The sequence below is a fragment of the Dermacentor albipictus genome, chromosome 3 (assembly GCF_038994185.2).
Source record: "Dermacentor albipictus isolate Rhodes 1998 colony chromosome 3, USDA_Dalb.pri_finalv2, whole genome shotgun sequence".
Lineage (NCBI taxonomy): Eukaryota > Metazoa > Arthropoda > Arachnida > Ixodida > Ixodidae > Dermacentor > Dermacentor albipictus.
Genome location: NC_091823.1, coordinates 80,561,090 through 80,576,448, shown reverse-complemented (window position 1 = coordinate 80,576,448; position 15,359 = coordinate 80,561,090). Strand labels below are relative to the sequence as shown.

At 47.3% G+C, this 15,359-nt stretch overlaps 1 protein-coding gene across 1 annotated transcript; it reads left to right on the top strand.

Moving 5' to 3' along the window:
- Positions 1–14,007: 14,007 nt before the first annotated feature.
- Positions 14,008–14,724, top strand: LOC139057712 (uncharacterized). The gene has a single exon (XM_070536459.1). It carries the CDS (start codon positions 14,008–14,010, stop codon positions 14,722–14,724), a length of 717 nt encoding a protein of 238 aa, XP_070392560.1.
- The last annotated feature ends 635 nt before the right edge of the window (positions 14,725–15,359 follow it).

Sequence of the window (15,359 nt, the reverse complement as noted above, 5' to 3'; positions counted from 1 at the left end):
ATGGAAATTCGCTGAACGGACGGTAGTGTATTTATTAACGCACGTATCCGCTCCTGCCGTTTAAGTACTCCCGCTTGGAAGTGACAGACATTTATTTGAAGACCTTCGCCACCACGCAAAGCCTTCGAGGTGTCTTCTTACAGAGCTGCTGGAAAATTTCACCCCAGATAGGCGATTTGGAAACTTCTCCAGTTTGTTCAACTTACGTGCAATTTTCATCCACTCTTCAGTCTCTCGTTCCAAACACACATATACCCACATATGCGCAAGGAGGCTCGCACTCCTCTAGCCTATTCGCGTTTTACGCTAAGACGGTCGCATTACGAGAGATAGAGAGAGAGAAAAAACTTCGGTGCACTTTCTAAAGAAGTTATTATAGCTTTTTCGTATTCTCTGAACCACCCAAATCAGTTCGACTGGCGGAGAGGCTTGATTGGAGAGCTTAGGGAAATAGAGCGTCATCTTTCGCCGCAAGCCTGACTCGGCTGAGATAGGCACAACCCGCGATTGGGACTCTCTCGAAACGTTCTTCCTTTTCGCCCTTTCGTTCCACTTCGGCCCGCCATCGTCCCCTTCTTCGCAGTCTTCCCGCACAACTCCTTTTATCCCAACTTCCTCGTCTTTAAGATTTTTGCTTTACGGAACAGGGCGCACCGGAAACAAACTGAATGGAAAGAACTGGTTATCACACAAAGACAACAACAATTGCGCAAAGGAAACGTACGCTGCATCGGAAACACGGGTGGACGAATCGGACAAAAGGCAGAAAACATAGAAAAAACAAGGGAGAGCGAACTAAGAGGCACCTAACTATGGCCGTGCGTCGAAGCGGCACGCTCCAGTGCTCCGACAGGTTTTTTCGAAGAGTTTGAGTAATGGAATCCGGGGGGAGTCTGGGACGAGTTATTTAAGCAAGCCGGCGGCAGCAGTGAAAGAAGAAGCAGGGGAGACGGGACCGATTTGAAATAATGCAAGCCGAGCTGCGCGCACTGCTCGAGTTGTCCGCGTGGCCCATCGCCGAGGGAATGTACGGCGGCCGGATTCGTCCGAACTCGACTTACAGTCTCGCTCGTTCGCTCCACTTGGACTCGTTTTGTGCGTGCTTTCTCCTTTTATTTGCTCCTCCTCCTCCTCCTTGGGGGCAAAAGAGAAGAGACCGCGATTTCCTCGAAGGTGAAAGAGAAAACAAAAAAACACTTTTTATCCGCCGGATCGTTGCGGGTTCTTTTTCTGTCTTGCTTGTTTCCACTTTGCCACTGAAGTCAGGGTGTAGTTCTGAGCGGGGCCGGCTTGACTTTCCATTTTGAACGAGGTCCCGTATTATTACTGGTGTGCGCCGAGTCGTCGTTGGCTCTGCCGCAGTGCCGCTGAGGCACGTACGCATAAAGCCGGCTTTAAAGGGGAGGCAAAATAATAACTACGTTCAGGAATCTACAAGGATCGAAGAATTTGCATATGCTAATTAAATTTAGAGATGCAAACAAGCAAACGAGACTCGCTGAGATAGATACAGGCGCGAAAATTCCACCTTCTTATTTTTTCTTCTTTATTTTCAGCTTTGCATGTGTGCAGTCTGCAAAAAGCGGGCTGCTATATAGCCCACGTTTTTGAATTATTAGAAAGATGTTTATTTCTTTTTTTTTCTTGGCAAAGGAGTTAGGTGTTAATATTTGCAAAAAAAAAGAAAGAAAGAGCAGTGTGTCAAATGCATACGAACGCACACACGATATGGCCTTAGAAACAAGGGCCGCATCATGGCACCCTGCGATTGGATGCGAGTTTGTTTACCTGCAGTTAACTCGGTTTGAACTTTCGATGTGCTACGCCAAAGCAGCATTGCGTGCTTCGCAGCGACGCTAGATGGGCGAATTCAATATGATAAGCCGAGCTGGAAACCGTCTTTACGCGACGTTTGACATAATTGTCGTTAAATATTACCACTGCACCGTTCTAATTATGCAGGGCTTCTTTTATACGCGAAACAGAGCGAATATGACAACGTACTGGAGCAGCAGAATAAAAACCGAGTAAGAAAAATGTCATTAGAAACAACGAAATCGATTTACGCCTAAAGTACGAAACCATGACATAATAATGCGGTTGATTTAAGCTTCGGTGGGAGGTACACAGTTCATTGCAGTAGAAGATGAATGACGCCATTACTCGAAGGAAACACAGTAGCAATATCAGCATCACCTGATCGCGAGAGAGCCGTGTTTAAATGCTGACAGCGAAGAAATTCGTTCAATGGCAGACGCACGCACTTTTGACTGGGTGCCCGTTTAGAGCAATACAATATATACTAGTCATTACTATACCATAGGCATTATAGTATGCATACTATAGCATAATATAGGCATTATAGTATGCGATGCAATATGCCGTACTTTATGAATAAAAAGTCGTCGCATTTTCAGATTGTCCTGAGCGAAACTAGTTGGCACCATGTAGTTGGGACTTTTGCAATTTCTTGTTTTAATTTTGCTCTCGATGACACATCAGGGGCGTAGCCAGGGGGGGGGGGGGGCTTATGGGGCTTCAGCCCCCCCCGAAATTTTTTCGTGCTGTCCATGCACCGCCGACCAAAGCGACCCCCGGCGCCGGAAATCACTCTGGATTTTGTCTAGAATGTCTTTTTGACGCTCGAAAAGACATTTAACCGTGAAGATTGCAAACTCGGGCTGGATTTCGTGGAAACGCCCATACACCGGGAGTCATATAACGCCAAGCAGTCCCATCCGAGCACAAAGTTTCAAGGGCGCTTTGATGATGAGCGGGCTCGCCGCGGTATCTCACTGTGGCCACGGAATCTATGGAGCGCATGGATATCAATTGCGAGACTTTATGAGTATAAATCTCACAAGCTCTTGATGTGAAAGGTGCATTGACATTTCCAAAGTTGTGCTTTAGATTTTCAATTGCGGAACTTTGTGAGTTTAATGTTGTTATAAACATTTGACGCCAAAGGTCTATTGACTTTTCTAAAGTCTTACGTCGGAACATACAACAAGACAAGCCAAATCAACACACTAGCAGACGAGTTGACAAAGCAGGCAGCGAGGCCCAATGAGACGAAGCGTTGGGGTGGTTCATTTGTGCTGTCATGTCACATAAAAAAATAACATTTTTTTAAACCTACGCCAGGACATCCATGTCAAGACACTAAAGCCAGCTAAAGTAACCACGTTCTTATTTTTTTTTCTACTTTGACTTTTATTCGCGAGGGCACATTGAACCTCTTCTTTTTTTTTTTTGTTCTCTCTACTTTACCCGCGGACTGCCAGAGCCAGCCAGAGCGCAAACGTTTTTCTCGTATGGCCCCAACCACCGTGTGGTGCACTTCGGTGCGCGTTCAGTTTGCTCTGGCCGAGTGGATTTTCACCGGACAGGGTTTTGGACGCTTTCTGGCTAGCAGACGAGAAAAAAAAATGGTCACTCGCCGCCATCACTGTGGGGACTCGAAGGATTGCGCCGCATTCCATGAGCGGAACCTTTCCGGAAAGTCTTGTTTCGCCGCTGTAGGATACTGAGCAGTATGCGTATGGTTTTCAGTGGACCAAGCGTCTCATGTTTTCTTCGGTATTCCTTCCGTAGCCCCATTAGGTGCCCGAAGTAGGCATTAGATTCGGGCCAACATACTTTCCTATGCGTTTTTTTTTCATTTTGGTGCCTCCGCCTCACAGAAAAAAAAATACATTGTTGCGGCGCAGCGAATTGTCGCATGGTGAAAGTTCGATTTTGATACTTCTTTTGCGGAAAGTAATGGGCGATGGGACGCTTCAGTTTCCGGATACGCTTATTATATTATTGCGAAAGCAATTATATAAACACTCCAGGCGCATTCCTGCCATCGCCCTCATGTTTCGTATAAAGTCCAAGGGTGATAACGTCGTGACCACGCGCTGCATGCTGTATGTGCGAGTGAAAGCGTAGGAGGGGAGGTGGAATGGGTGAGCCGACGATGGTGGCTCAGTCTTGTGTGCGCAAAGGAGAAAAGTGGGGAGCAAGCGCGCCGCCTTCCGTCGCGCGCAATACATCGGGGGGAGTGGATGGAATGGGGGCGGAATATAGGATTCTGTGAATCTATGATTGTGCAACATGTTTATTTGCCTTGTTTGACGCATTATATACAGTTACTTCTTCTTACATACATAGATCATTGGAGACTTATACGTATACTTAAATATCTTGTTGCGAGGTTTTGTGTATACATGCAGTGAACTTTGTTTCCAGTGACACTTTTTTGTCCTTTATCAAGCCGTATTTTCGCATTTGCATATCCCATTGTATCTTTGCATTTCTAATGTACGAGGGCGAGTCAAATGAAAGTGAGCCTACCCTCACCGCGCAATAATGGTTCGGTTCATTATCTGCGAGGCATGCGCGCAGGAGAACGGCATTTCTCATTTACAAAAGTGATACGCAGGTGTGAAGCTAAATGTTCTTTAATGCTCTCATACACTGGGTTGAATATGGTTGCGTCACATAATCGACACTTCAAAATTTGAACAACTCGGTGTCGCGAAGTTTTTGACAGCTGAAGGTGTTTCTAAAACAGAAATTAATCACCATACGACTGCCGTGTACGTTGAACACTGCATTTCATTGACCACTGTGAAGCGTTGGAGCAAACGGTTCAAAGGACGTTGCAAAGACATTGCAAGACCGGGCCAAAACCATCGTGCAATCACCCCCCCCCCCCACACACACACACACACACACAATTTCAAAGGTTCGTGAGCTGCTGAAACAAGAAAGGAGGATAAGCATCGATGAACTGGCAGACCGTCTGAACATGAGTCATGGTTCGGTTCACGCCATAATTCATGAGCTTGTCGGTTATCGGCTCTTTGGTGCGCAATAGATCCCCAAGATTTTTATCCATCGCGAGAAGACGGAGAAGTTTCGCGCTGCCTTGACTCATCTGATCGGGTATCACAATGAGCATGACGACTTCTTGTTTGCAACTGTGATCGGGGACGAACCTTGGTGCCACTACTACGAGCCTGAAACACGACGGCAAAGCTTACGGTGGAAACATTCGATTTTACCACGCCCACAGAACGTAAAGGCCATCATTTCCGCTGGAAAGGTGTTGTTGACTTTTTTTTCGATCGACAGGGTCCATTACTGATAGAATTTGCTAAATCTTGAGAGGCTATCAATTGTTTCCGATATTGTGAAACGCTAGAACGGCAGCGTGTCGCAATCAAGAACGAACAACGTGGAAAATTGACGAATGGGGTCATCTTGTCCCACGACAATGCCTGTCCCCACGTCGCTTATGTGGTTAATACTAAACTGGCAAAGTTCAAGTGGGAAACGCTGCAACATCCGCCATACAGCTCAGACCTGTCACCTTGCGACTTCTACATTTTGGGGCAACCGAAAAAACAGCTCAAGGGAACCATATACAGACTTTTTGAAGCAGCAACCCAAGGAGTTTTATAAGACGGGAAGCACGCAACTCGTTAGTCAATAGGACAAATGTCTAAATTCTCATGAAGACTAGTTTTAAATAAAGTACCGCGTTGTTGGCTCATTCATTTGACTTGCCCTCATATATCTTGCAGAACTCCTGCTTTTTATACGTGCTCTCTGTCGCGACTATAACTTCGGTGCAATTACTCACGATACACGACAAGGGACAGCTACTCCTGCGTAATACATTGGAACAAACGACAGCGTCATTGAGATTTTTCACTGGCCATTGCATATATACAAGAATGTGAGCACAGTTCTTGAATGACAAAGTTTCATTAACATATTTGTCCACAACTTGTTCAGTTCATTGCCTTTTAATTTTTCATATCAGCGGCATGCACTGCTTTCCTGGTTTCGAACTGATATAGTTCTAAAGTTGATGTGATATTTACTTAATAAATAGACAAAAACATGGAAGCATTGACGTCAGTTATGTTGGGCACAATTTTTGGCACATACGAGTATAATATTTTATGAAAAAATATATATTTTAATTGTATTTACAGTGCGTAGCTTTCAAAACTTCGTTTGCAGCATCTTTGGCAATGACAATGCAGTTATTATTCATGTATTTGATCCCTCGATAAATTGTTTAAGAGGAAGCTTTAGCTCGGGCCCAATCCGACGCGGCCTATTCAAATACTTGTAAAACGCAGAAACGCTTTTCTGAGATAATCCTGCTAATCGCTTTTATTGAAATCGGTTGCATTTGAGAGAGAAAGTTAAATCCTAGTGCCTGTTGCAAACAGAACTTCAATTTAGGGCCTGAATTTTGTTTAAAATATTTTGGAAAATTCGAAAGTTTGAAAAAATAGAAACACGACGTTTACAAACTAATAGCTATGCATGAAGAACAGATATTGTGGTTCTGTAAACTGCATTTATTATAACAGTCAAAGCGGACAAGTTTGCTGTGTCAATTTGTATCTTACGTGAATTTGTTACGTTGTGTACAAGGGTTCTGCAAAAGCCGTATTTCCACAATACTATATTTTTTTGAGATTCATGTGTAACATATCTATTCTGTCCGCTGTAGATGTACTATTAGATGCAATTCACAGAATTGTGATATCATTTTTCATTGTTGAGTCACGGAGTTTTAAACTTGATAGTTTCGTTTACTGAAAATTTTCAATTTTGGCCGATTTTTAATAAATAATTGACCACCTAAATGAAAAATTCGAAGCCAGTAGTCACTAGAATTAAACTTTTTATTTTAAATGCAACAAACCTCCTCAAATTTAGTGAAGTGGTTGCAGGGAAAAACGAATTCCCCTTCTACATGTACTTAAATAGGAGCACGCGAGCTAAAGCTTCCTCTTAAGGAGGAGGCTGAGCTGCAACGTGCAGCTATATATATATATATATATATATATATATATATATATATATATATATATATATATATATATATATATATATATATATATATATATATATATATATATATATATATATATATATATATAGGGCCAGTGGCCCAGCCCCCCCCGAACAAAATTTCTGGCTATGCCACTGTGACACATGTATCATATTTTGGCACGCACCGCCGCCCTTCGTATCCACCATGAGTTGCCATTTCCCTGTAGATCTCTACGTAATTCTCGGTGTCCGCCGCCGTACCTTAACCGCGACAGGATGTTAGGCTCGTCAGGGCACCTGTGGCAACGGAAAAGGAGGCACACACACACAAAAAAAAACATCTATCAGTTGCAATAAACGTACGGCTCCGCTCTAGACGTCATTAGTGGGACCACGCCCCCCGGACCACTGCAATATTGATGTGCTGCGCCAGAAGCGCTCACTGTATTTGTTCGAGCGCTCATCGGAGAGTGGTCTACTCCTCCCAGGTGCCGCGATGCTTGTTACTTTGTAATGCGGAGAGGACGTTGTTTTTAGAAATGAAGACACCTATAGACGCAAGCACAAGTTTTGTTTACTTGAGAAGACTGCTTCTACTAAGTGGAAAAAAAAAAGAATTGCAAGATGGTGGTTGATCTCAGTGTGTTTTAGCGGGCAACTTTCCACAGCAGGGACCGGTAATCATATTCGGCGGCTCCCAGGCTTCTTGAGGTGCCCGATCTGTTCTTTGCGTTGTCCTTAAATCGTGTTTCGCAAACTCAATTAAGGTGTCCGAAAAAGTAGCATCGCCTCGTGTTGTTGCTTCGTCCGTTCGCAGAGTGGGATATGACTATGCTGTCATGTGCAAGGGAGCCTGCGTATTCTTTTCTTTTCCTTTTTTTGTGCGAGGCCTACTTGAAGGCAACAGCACTATATTCTGGACGGCGGACTTTCGACGACATTATTATCAGTACGCTTTGCTTGGAAGAATCATTTACGGAAGTATCATAAGAAGCCAACAAACAATGACACGAAGAAAAACGTAGGGGAAACTACTTGTACTTGCTAACTGAATTAACCAAATGATAAATTAATGGAAATGAAAGTGGATGAAAAAACAACTTGCCGCAGGTAGGGAACGATTCCACGTCTTCGCATTACGCGTGCGATGCTCTACCAATTGAGCTACCATGGTTGCCACAGGGGCGGGACAATCACACGTCTTCGCATTACGCGTATGATGATCTACCAGTTGAGCTACGCTTGCGTAATGTGAAGACGTAAGATCGTTGCCCACCTGCGGTGTGTTGTATTTTCACCCCCTTTCATTTCCATTATATTATGATTTCTTTAGTTCAATTGGTAAGTACAAGTAATTTCCCCTATGTTTTCCTTGGGGTCATTGTTCGGTGGCTTCTTACGATATGATTAATAGAAATCGAGTCCCCCCAGTTAACCCCCTTACTTCTCGTTTATTTACGGAAGTAGATAGATAGATGCATAGCAAGGCAAGAATATAAACGAGAGTTAGTTCTGGTTGCAGAAAGAGGGAAGGGGTAAGGGGATATAAAGAGAAAGGAACACAAGGCGAAGTAAACCGCGCACACACTCAAATGCTGCCTAGCAACAGGAACAGGTAGCGTTTTTAAAGTGTGTTCTGTACACTGCAAAAAATACCCCATTGTGCTTGCTGGACCATTACCGGGAGCATCGGCTGCCAACTATTTCCCGTAAAATGCACAGACGTGCGTAATTTCATCCCATATCACTGCAAGAACGCGATTGCACAAGCAACTGCATTCGTGAACTTTTGCTTCTGTGAATGCGAAAAGTGTGGCCACAAAAATTCCGCATAAACCGCAATTTCGTGAGCAGGAAACCGAAGTGCAAAATATTTTTTTTTGTAGAACTGCTCGCGTTACCAAACTGCCTCGAGCATACCCCAAAAGTGGATCTGCCTGAAACTATAGCGACTTCTCATGATGTTTCCCGCTCATAAACAGAAAAAAAAAATTGGAGGACGCTTAAGCTTCGCCTTCAAGAGTGGAACGCGACAGCGTTCCCGTCGACCCTCCAAGGGGTGTAAGAAAGTGGGCTACGGCGCAGCGACAACGCGCCCCGCACCGGACGCGGTGAGCGTCGAGCAGCGCTGCGTTCGGCGCGGCAACGAAATGTGCGCCTGAGCAAGCGACGCACGCCTGAGCCTTAGAAACAGCTCGTTTCTAAGGCAACACCGCATTCACTAGAGACGCTTTTGTACCACTTTGAAGCATCGAACTCGTGGCTGAGTGGTAGCGCCTCCATCTCACACTCCGGAGACCCTGGTTCGATTCCCACCCAGGCCATCTTTCAAGATGCGTTTTATTCATGAAGTGCCTGCTGGGATTTATCGCTCACGGTCAACACCACCGACGCCGACGCCGACGACACCGGCTTTTCTGCGACACGAGGTCCTTAACGCTGTCGCGTTAAAATGTTCGGCAGCATGTTACACTCCTGTAACACGTGAAGGCGAAAGCCTGCTGCACACGTGGTAATGCATTAAGCCATAAGATCAGAGGGGACATACTTCTTGCAAGACAACAAGGCGCAGTGTGAAGTGAACGTATGGCGCTTCAGGTTGACCTCCTCAACGACACATGCGAGCACCACATACAATAGCTTCCGGTTCTTTCTTTTTATTTTTCTTTCTTTTATGCGAAGCATATTACGAGAGCTCAACCCAGCTCCTCAGGCGCGGCGGTGTCGCCTTCAATACCACGTGACACCGTGACGTCACGACAGAGGAGAAACGGGGCTCCAACTCGCGCCGTCGCTCGCGGCGTCGCGGTGGCATATAAGCAGCTGCGCTTGCCTCTGCTAGACACTCACGAGGTGAGATGCCTCCTGGAGACAGAGCTGCTCGTTGGAATGAGAAGCGAAGGTTGCGGCGTGCTACAGAGACTGATTTTCTAGGCGGCCTTGGCTCAACTCTTGCAAGATGGGCTGGGTGGGAATCGAACCAGGGTCTCCGGAGTGCGAGACGGAGACGCTACCACTGAGGCACGAGTACGATGCTTCAAAGCGGTACAAAAGCGCCTCTAGTGAATGCGGTGTTGCCTTAGAAACGAGCTGTTTCTAAGGCTCAGGCGTGCGTCGCTTGCTCAGGCGCACATTTCGTTGCCGCGCCGAACGCTGCGTTGCTCGACGCTCACCGCGTCCAATGCGGGGCGCGTAGTCGCTGCGCCGTAGCCCATTGTCTTACACCCCTTGGCGGGTCGACGGGAACGCTGTCGCGTTCCACTCTTGAAGGCGAAGCAGAGTAACGCATGAGTTGTTTCTTCGTCTAGCCGAACCAAATATAGCCAAGCAACAGCAGTTCACCAGGCTAAACAGTGGTTCAACAACTAAAATAAAGGCTAGTATGCTTCGCATCCTGGGCTTAACCTTAGCTAAGCCACAGCCATTTTTTTTTCTTTCTTTCTTTCTTTCTTTCTTTCTTTCTTTCTTTCTTTCTTTCTTTCTTTCTTTCTTTCTTTCTTTCTTTCTTTCTTTCTTTCTTTCTTTCTTTCTTTCTTTCTTTCTTTCTTCCTTTCTTTCTTTCTTTTTTTCTTTCTTTCTTTCTTTCTTTCTTTCTTCATTCCCATTCAGCGATTGTCTCTTTGTTTGCTTGTGCTGGTATGAGCCGTTGCTGCTGATGATATTTTTTGCGTCACAGATTTTTGCATCACTGGACTAGACACCGCTTTTTCCGGGTATGAGACATTGCAACGAGGCACTTGAGGCTTCCACCTTAAAGCAAAAGAAGAAAAAAAGACGAAACGCAGAACACTTGCGCTACTCCGCACGAACACTCAATAACACAGCATGACAGCGAGATCACGCCTAACTCATCACCGACGATGTCCTCGAGGCACGCAACACCCGTACCCAGTTCGGCGGGCACGTGTGCTGTAGCGCAAATGCAAAATGTTGCTTTTAACTTTATAGCGGCAAGGTTTTTTTTAACAAGAGGAACTCTGAAAACGGTATAAAATTCACAGTTTGTTTACCCAGTTAAACGTAAAAGACACAATCCATCTCTTGGTGCCACCGCTTGCGCGTTCGGTCATTCACTTTTTCACCCAAGAGCAGACACTGTAGAATGCTTCCTGCAGTATCTGCTACCGCGGAGAACACGCTTGTAGGCGCCGGCGGTGAAAAACACTGCGCAACCACTCTGTGTTAGTCTCCGCGGTTTTTGTTGCAGGCACTGCACTCTCACCCGCACTATTTCTGTTCTTTCTTTCTCGCTTTTGAGACAATGCCCATGCCCGTGACTTGATAAACGGAATGTTACCGCTTTTCTCAGCACAGGTGTCGTAATTCTCACAGGAAAAAAATGCCCGTAAAGAACGGGAACGTTCCACAGTGTAGGCTCGTAGACCTGAGGATTTTCAGCAACGCAGATGTAGCATTTCGCGCGGAGTTACTCCTGGGGAACTGGGGCCACTGGAAGCACTATATAGAAGCCGTACAGTATGCCCGTCGCTCAAGTCACGGGTCGCGCTGGGTATTACGTCGCACAATTTAGAAATCTAAATCTGATCGACCGAAAGTATGGGCCCAATGTATGCGTTTCTTGATACACTTCTCTTAGGGGAAGAAAACAGAAGTAATAGCAACTGATAGAAAGTGTGGTTCGCTCATAAACATTCGAGAAATGCTTGATGCAAAGAACCTGGCTACATTGAACTAAGATTTTGGCATCGACAGACTACAAGGTGGTCATTATAAGAAATGAAAAAAAAAGCAGGAAAAGAAACGGGGGTTAGTACCGAACCTTAAGCTCTAACTCCAGCACTCTGCCGTACAGGATTTGAATAGCCCTTAGATTGAGAGCCTGTATTAAAAAAAAAATCCATTTGCGCGAGCACCGTATCCCAGTTGACTATCGTGGCGGCGATCATCTCGTTATCACTGCGATCGCTTTCACAAGTGTTGGGTGTCTGAGCGCGGGAAATGAGGAAACGCTCTTAAGTAAGACAAGTCTTCTTAAAATGCACTCCGTTTGTGTTGTTGCCGAGTCGTTCAAAGCTGATATACGTTACCGGGCTATCATTTTAGAGCAAGCATTATGGATATGTAACTTGCACGACCTCTTGCAGAAGCGCATGAGTGTTTTGATAAGCGTCGAAATGTAATTGAAATTTGCGGGCAACCTTTAATGCCTTTGATGACTTCAACGTTGCTAATTTTACTGGTGGTTTAGCGATGACAACAGTGATACCGGTTTCTTCAGTAATATTGTAGATTTTCTAGAGCTTTCGTCTTTCTTTATTCGACGACCATAGGTTAGGGTCATATGCGGCATGGGCACCAAATTTTGTGTCACTCCTGTTTATAGCGACATGCTATCTCTGAGAAAAATGTTTCATACCTGGAGTGAAATTGTCTTATTCGGCATGCTAATGGGACAGCTTTTGTGGAGCTAGCAAGTGACATTATGAGAATGGTTCTAGTTCTTGAAGATTTCATGGAAGGCGGCTTCGGCTTTCAGTAGCTTTCAATAGGCTCTTAAGTACGAAAGCTGAATGGATATAATTTTTTGATTTTTCATATAGATTTCACACCAGTCTTGTTTGGTTATTGTACTTCCGAAAGTTGTTCTGCTTTATAAACAATTGCCACATACTTTTTCATTAACACACTACAAAATTAGAAGAATCGTCCTTTGTGATGCCATCTTTGATGTTCTTATGCCGTGCAGGAATTTTTTCTTTGGAAAGAGTTTCGGCATGCAATATTCACCGGTCTCCCCGACACACTACTTGCCACAGCTTCGGGAAGGCAGCTGGAAATGTCGAAGCGCCAAGCAAAGGAAAGCCTTTAGCCAGGTACGTCAGGTTTTAACGTTGAAGGAAGGTTTGCGGTTATTTCGAGTATGACATAGACATCGCGTTGCTCGAAGATTTTTGAGCGGTGTTATATTGACGCTGCGGGTTGACTGCTTGGTAATGTGGTTCCCGAAGCAGAGGAAGGAGTGGGGCTAAAGCGAACGCTTTTCCCGAAGCTGTTGCTCGCTGGCCACCAGCGAGCAACAGCAACAAGAGTCGTCCAGCAGGGCCTGGATCTCCTCGGCATCTGTGGCAACCTGCGGGAGTTCCTTTCGTCATTCCTGCACTATCGCACCCTCAGGGTACGTGTGGGTTGATCGAAGAGCACCGCCCGTCCAGTCACTGCAGGCGTGTCACAGGGGTCATTAGTCAGCCCCTTCCTTTTCAACCTGGCCTTGGCACGGTTGCCTGCGGCCCTGCCGATCGACCCCACTTCCCCGTGCAGTCCTCAATCTACGCAGACGACATCGCCCTATGGGTGCGGGGACCACCGCAACACACCTGCAAGGCACAGGTGGCCCTACAGAGAGCCCTGGACACTGCGGCTGCCTACTTGTGCAGCATCGGCCTTACCATCTCGGCAAGGAAGACCGAGGCTTTGCTGCTGCATCCCAGAGCAGAAGCCTACCGCTCAGCTGCCCGGTTACGCTTGGAGTGCGTCCAGATCCCATGGAGCAAGGCCGTCACCTACCTGGGGCATCGCATTGACCATCGACTGACCTGGCTGCCGGCTACCAAGGCCCTGTGCGCCCAGACGCTTCGGGTCGGCAAGGCGATCTCACAGCTCCTTGCCCGTGGACAGGACTGTACCACCAGGTGGGCCCTGCAGCTCTTTGAAGCTGCAGCCACTTCACGGCTACTGTATGCCCTCCCTCTTTTGGCCCTGCCCCCACCCCGCCTGCGGAAACTGGAGCTGCAGCACCAGTCAGCAATACGGCTTCTTACTTGGCGCGCCCCGAACCTCACTAGTGGCCGCCATTCTTGCTGAGGCAGGTGCCTGGCCCCTGTCACTACTCTTCCTGCAACAGGGGTTTTGACACATTAATCGCCTACACGATGCCGCAGATGGTCAAGTACTTCTGACCCGCCTACCCTCCCTACCAGCATATCACATGGGACGGCTGTGTGGCCTCTATAAGAAAGTCATAGGGAACACGCCTGCAAATGCTGTACAGCCTCGCCCACCACATCGACCACCAATCCCTATCTCGACGGAGCTGCCACGTGTCTAGAAGAACCGTTCCCAACATTTGCCCTACAGCAGACGGCAGCCTCTCTCCTCCAAGAGATACTTGGGGACCACCTTCACATCTTCGTCGATGGATCCATGATACCGGAGACGGGCTCATCCACAGCAGCCTGCGTTGCAGCGGCCCTGCAAAAGAGCAAGGTGTGTCGTCTCCCGGGACATGCAAGCTCTACCACAGCAGAGCTAGCAGGACTCCACCTTGCTGTGGAGCTACTGGCAGACGAGCTACCAGAGACCCCGACAGCCATCGTCTGTGACTCCAGGGGGGCGATGCTCTGCCTGCAGAGCCCTTACAGGGCTAGCCTTGGGGTTGCGCTGCTAGCTTCAAGACTGTCGGCCTTTCAGGACGCAAGATGCTCACTATCCCTGCATTGGCTACCGGCACACGTGGGGATCCCGGGGAATGAAGAGGCGGACACTCTTGCAAAGAGTGCCCACCACTCAAGCGTCCCCCTCAGCCCTGCTGTAATGGCCGCAGACTTCCCGAGACACAGGCTGCGCCGGCACATCATCGCCTGCCACCCGGACAAACGGGTATCCCTGGGCCGGCCTCCGCTGCCTCTTCCACAGCATGGCCTCCCACGAAGGGATGCCTCGTTGCCGCTCCGACTGAGAGTTGGCTGCTACTGGACGGCAGCCCGCTGGCACCGCCTTGGGAAAGCCACCTCGCCAGCCTGTGCCCCCTGCGGTAAACCGGAGACTATGGAGCACCTCCTGCTGGCCTGCCCTGCTCACCTGCAGCACCGCAGCCGACTTCTGCAGGAGTTCCACCGCCTTGGGCTCTCATGTTCATGACAGGAAGATATCCTCTTCCCCTGTCGTAATCAGCTACCAACCTTCCTAAGTATCGTCGAGTACCTCGACTCATCGGGGCTCTCGGCGAGACTACAGGAAATTTCTACAAAGACGGATTGCCTAATGGCTATCCCACCACCTCGGGCTTCCTGATCCGCCACTACTTCGCTTCGGCTGGGCCACCTCCTATACGGTCTGTAACCAGCCTACGCCTACGGTCAAACCCACTAGGCCCTCCCGGCCGGGCTGCTCTGATGCTGCTAGGACGACCCTCTACCTTTCTCCCTCCTACCTTCTCTCTCGTTTACTCCCATCTCCCCCACCCTGCTGGCGCTGAGCCGTGCTCCCACTAAGTTGCAGAAGATAGTGCTAGCCTTCCTTTCTCCACAAAAACCACTTCTCATAATTTTCCTATTTTGTCTAATATACGCTTCTCGCGTAGCGGATAAGTGAAACGTGTCGATTTTATTGAAAAACTGCACTACTGGAGGGAGCTTTGCCATGGTAGAGTGTAGCACTCTCTGGCTGTTTTTGGACTGAAAACCAGAGAAACACCTGGCATTACGTGGGCAAAGAAAAAAATAAAGGGAGATAACCTTTTTACATGGCAGGCAGGAGCGTAGATTCCGTAGGGT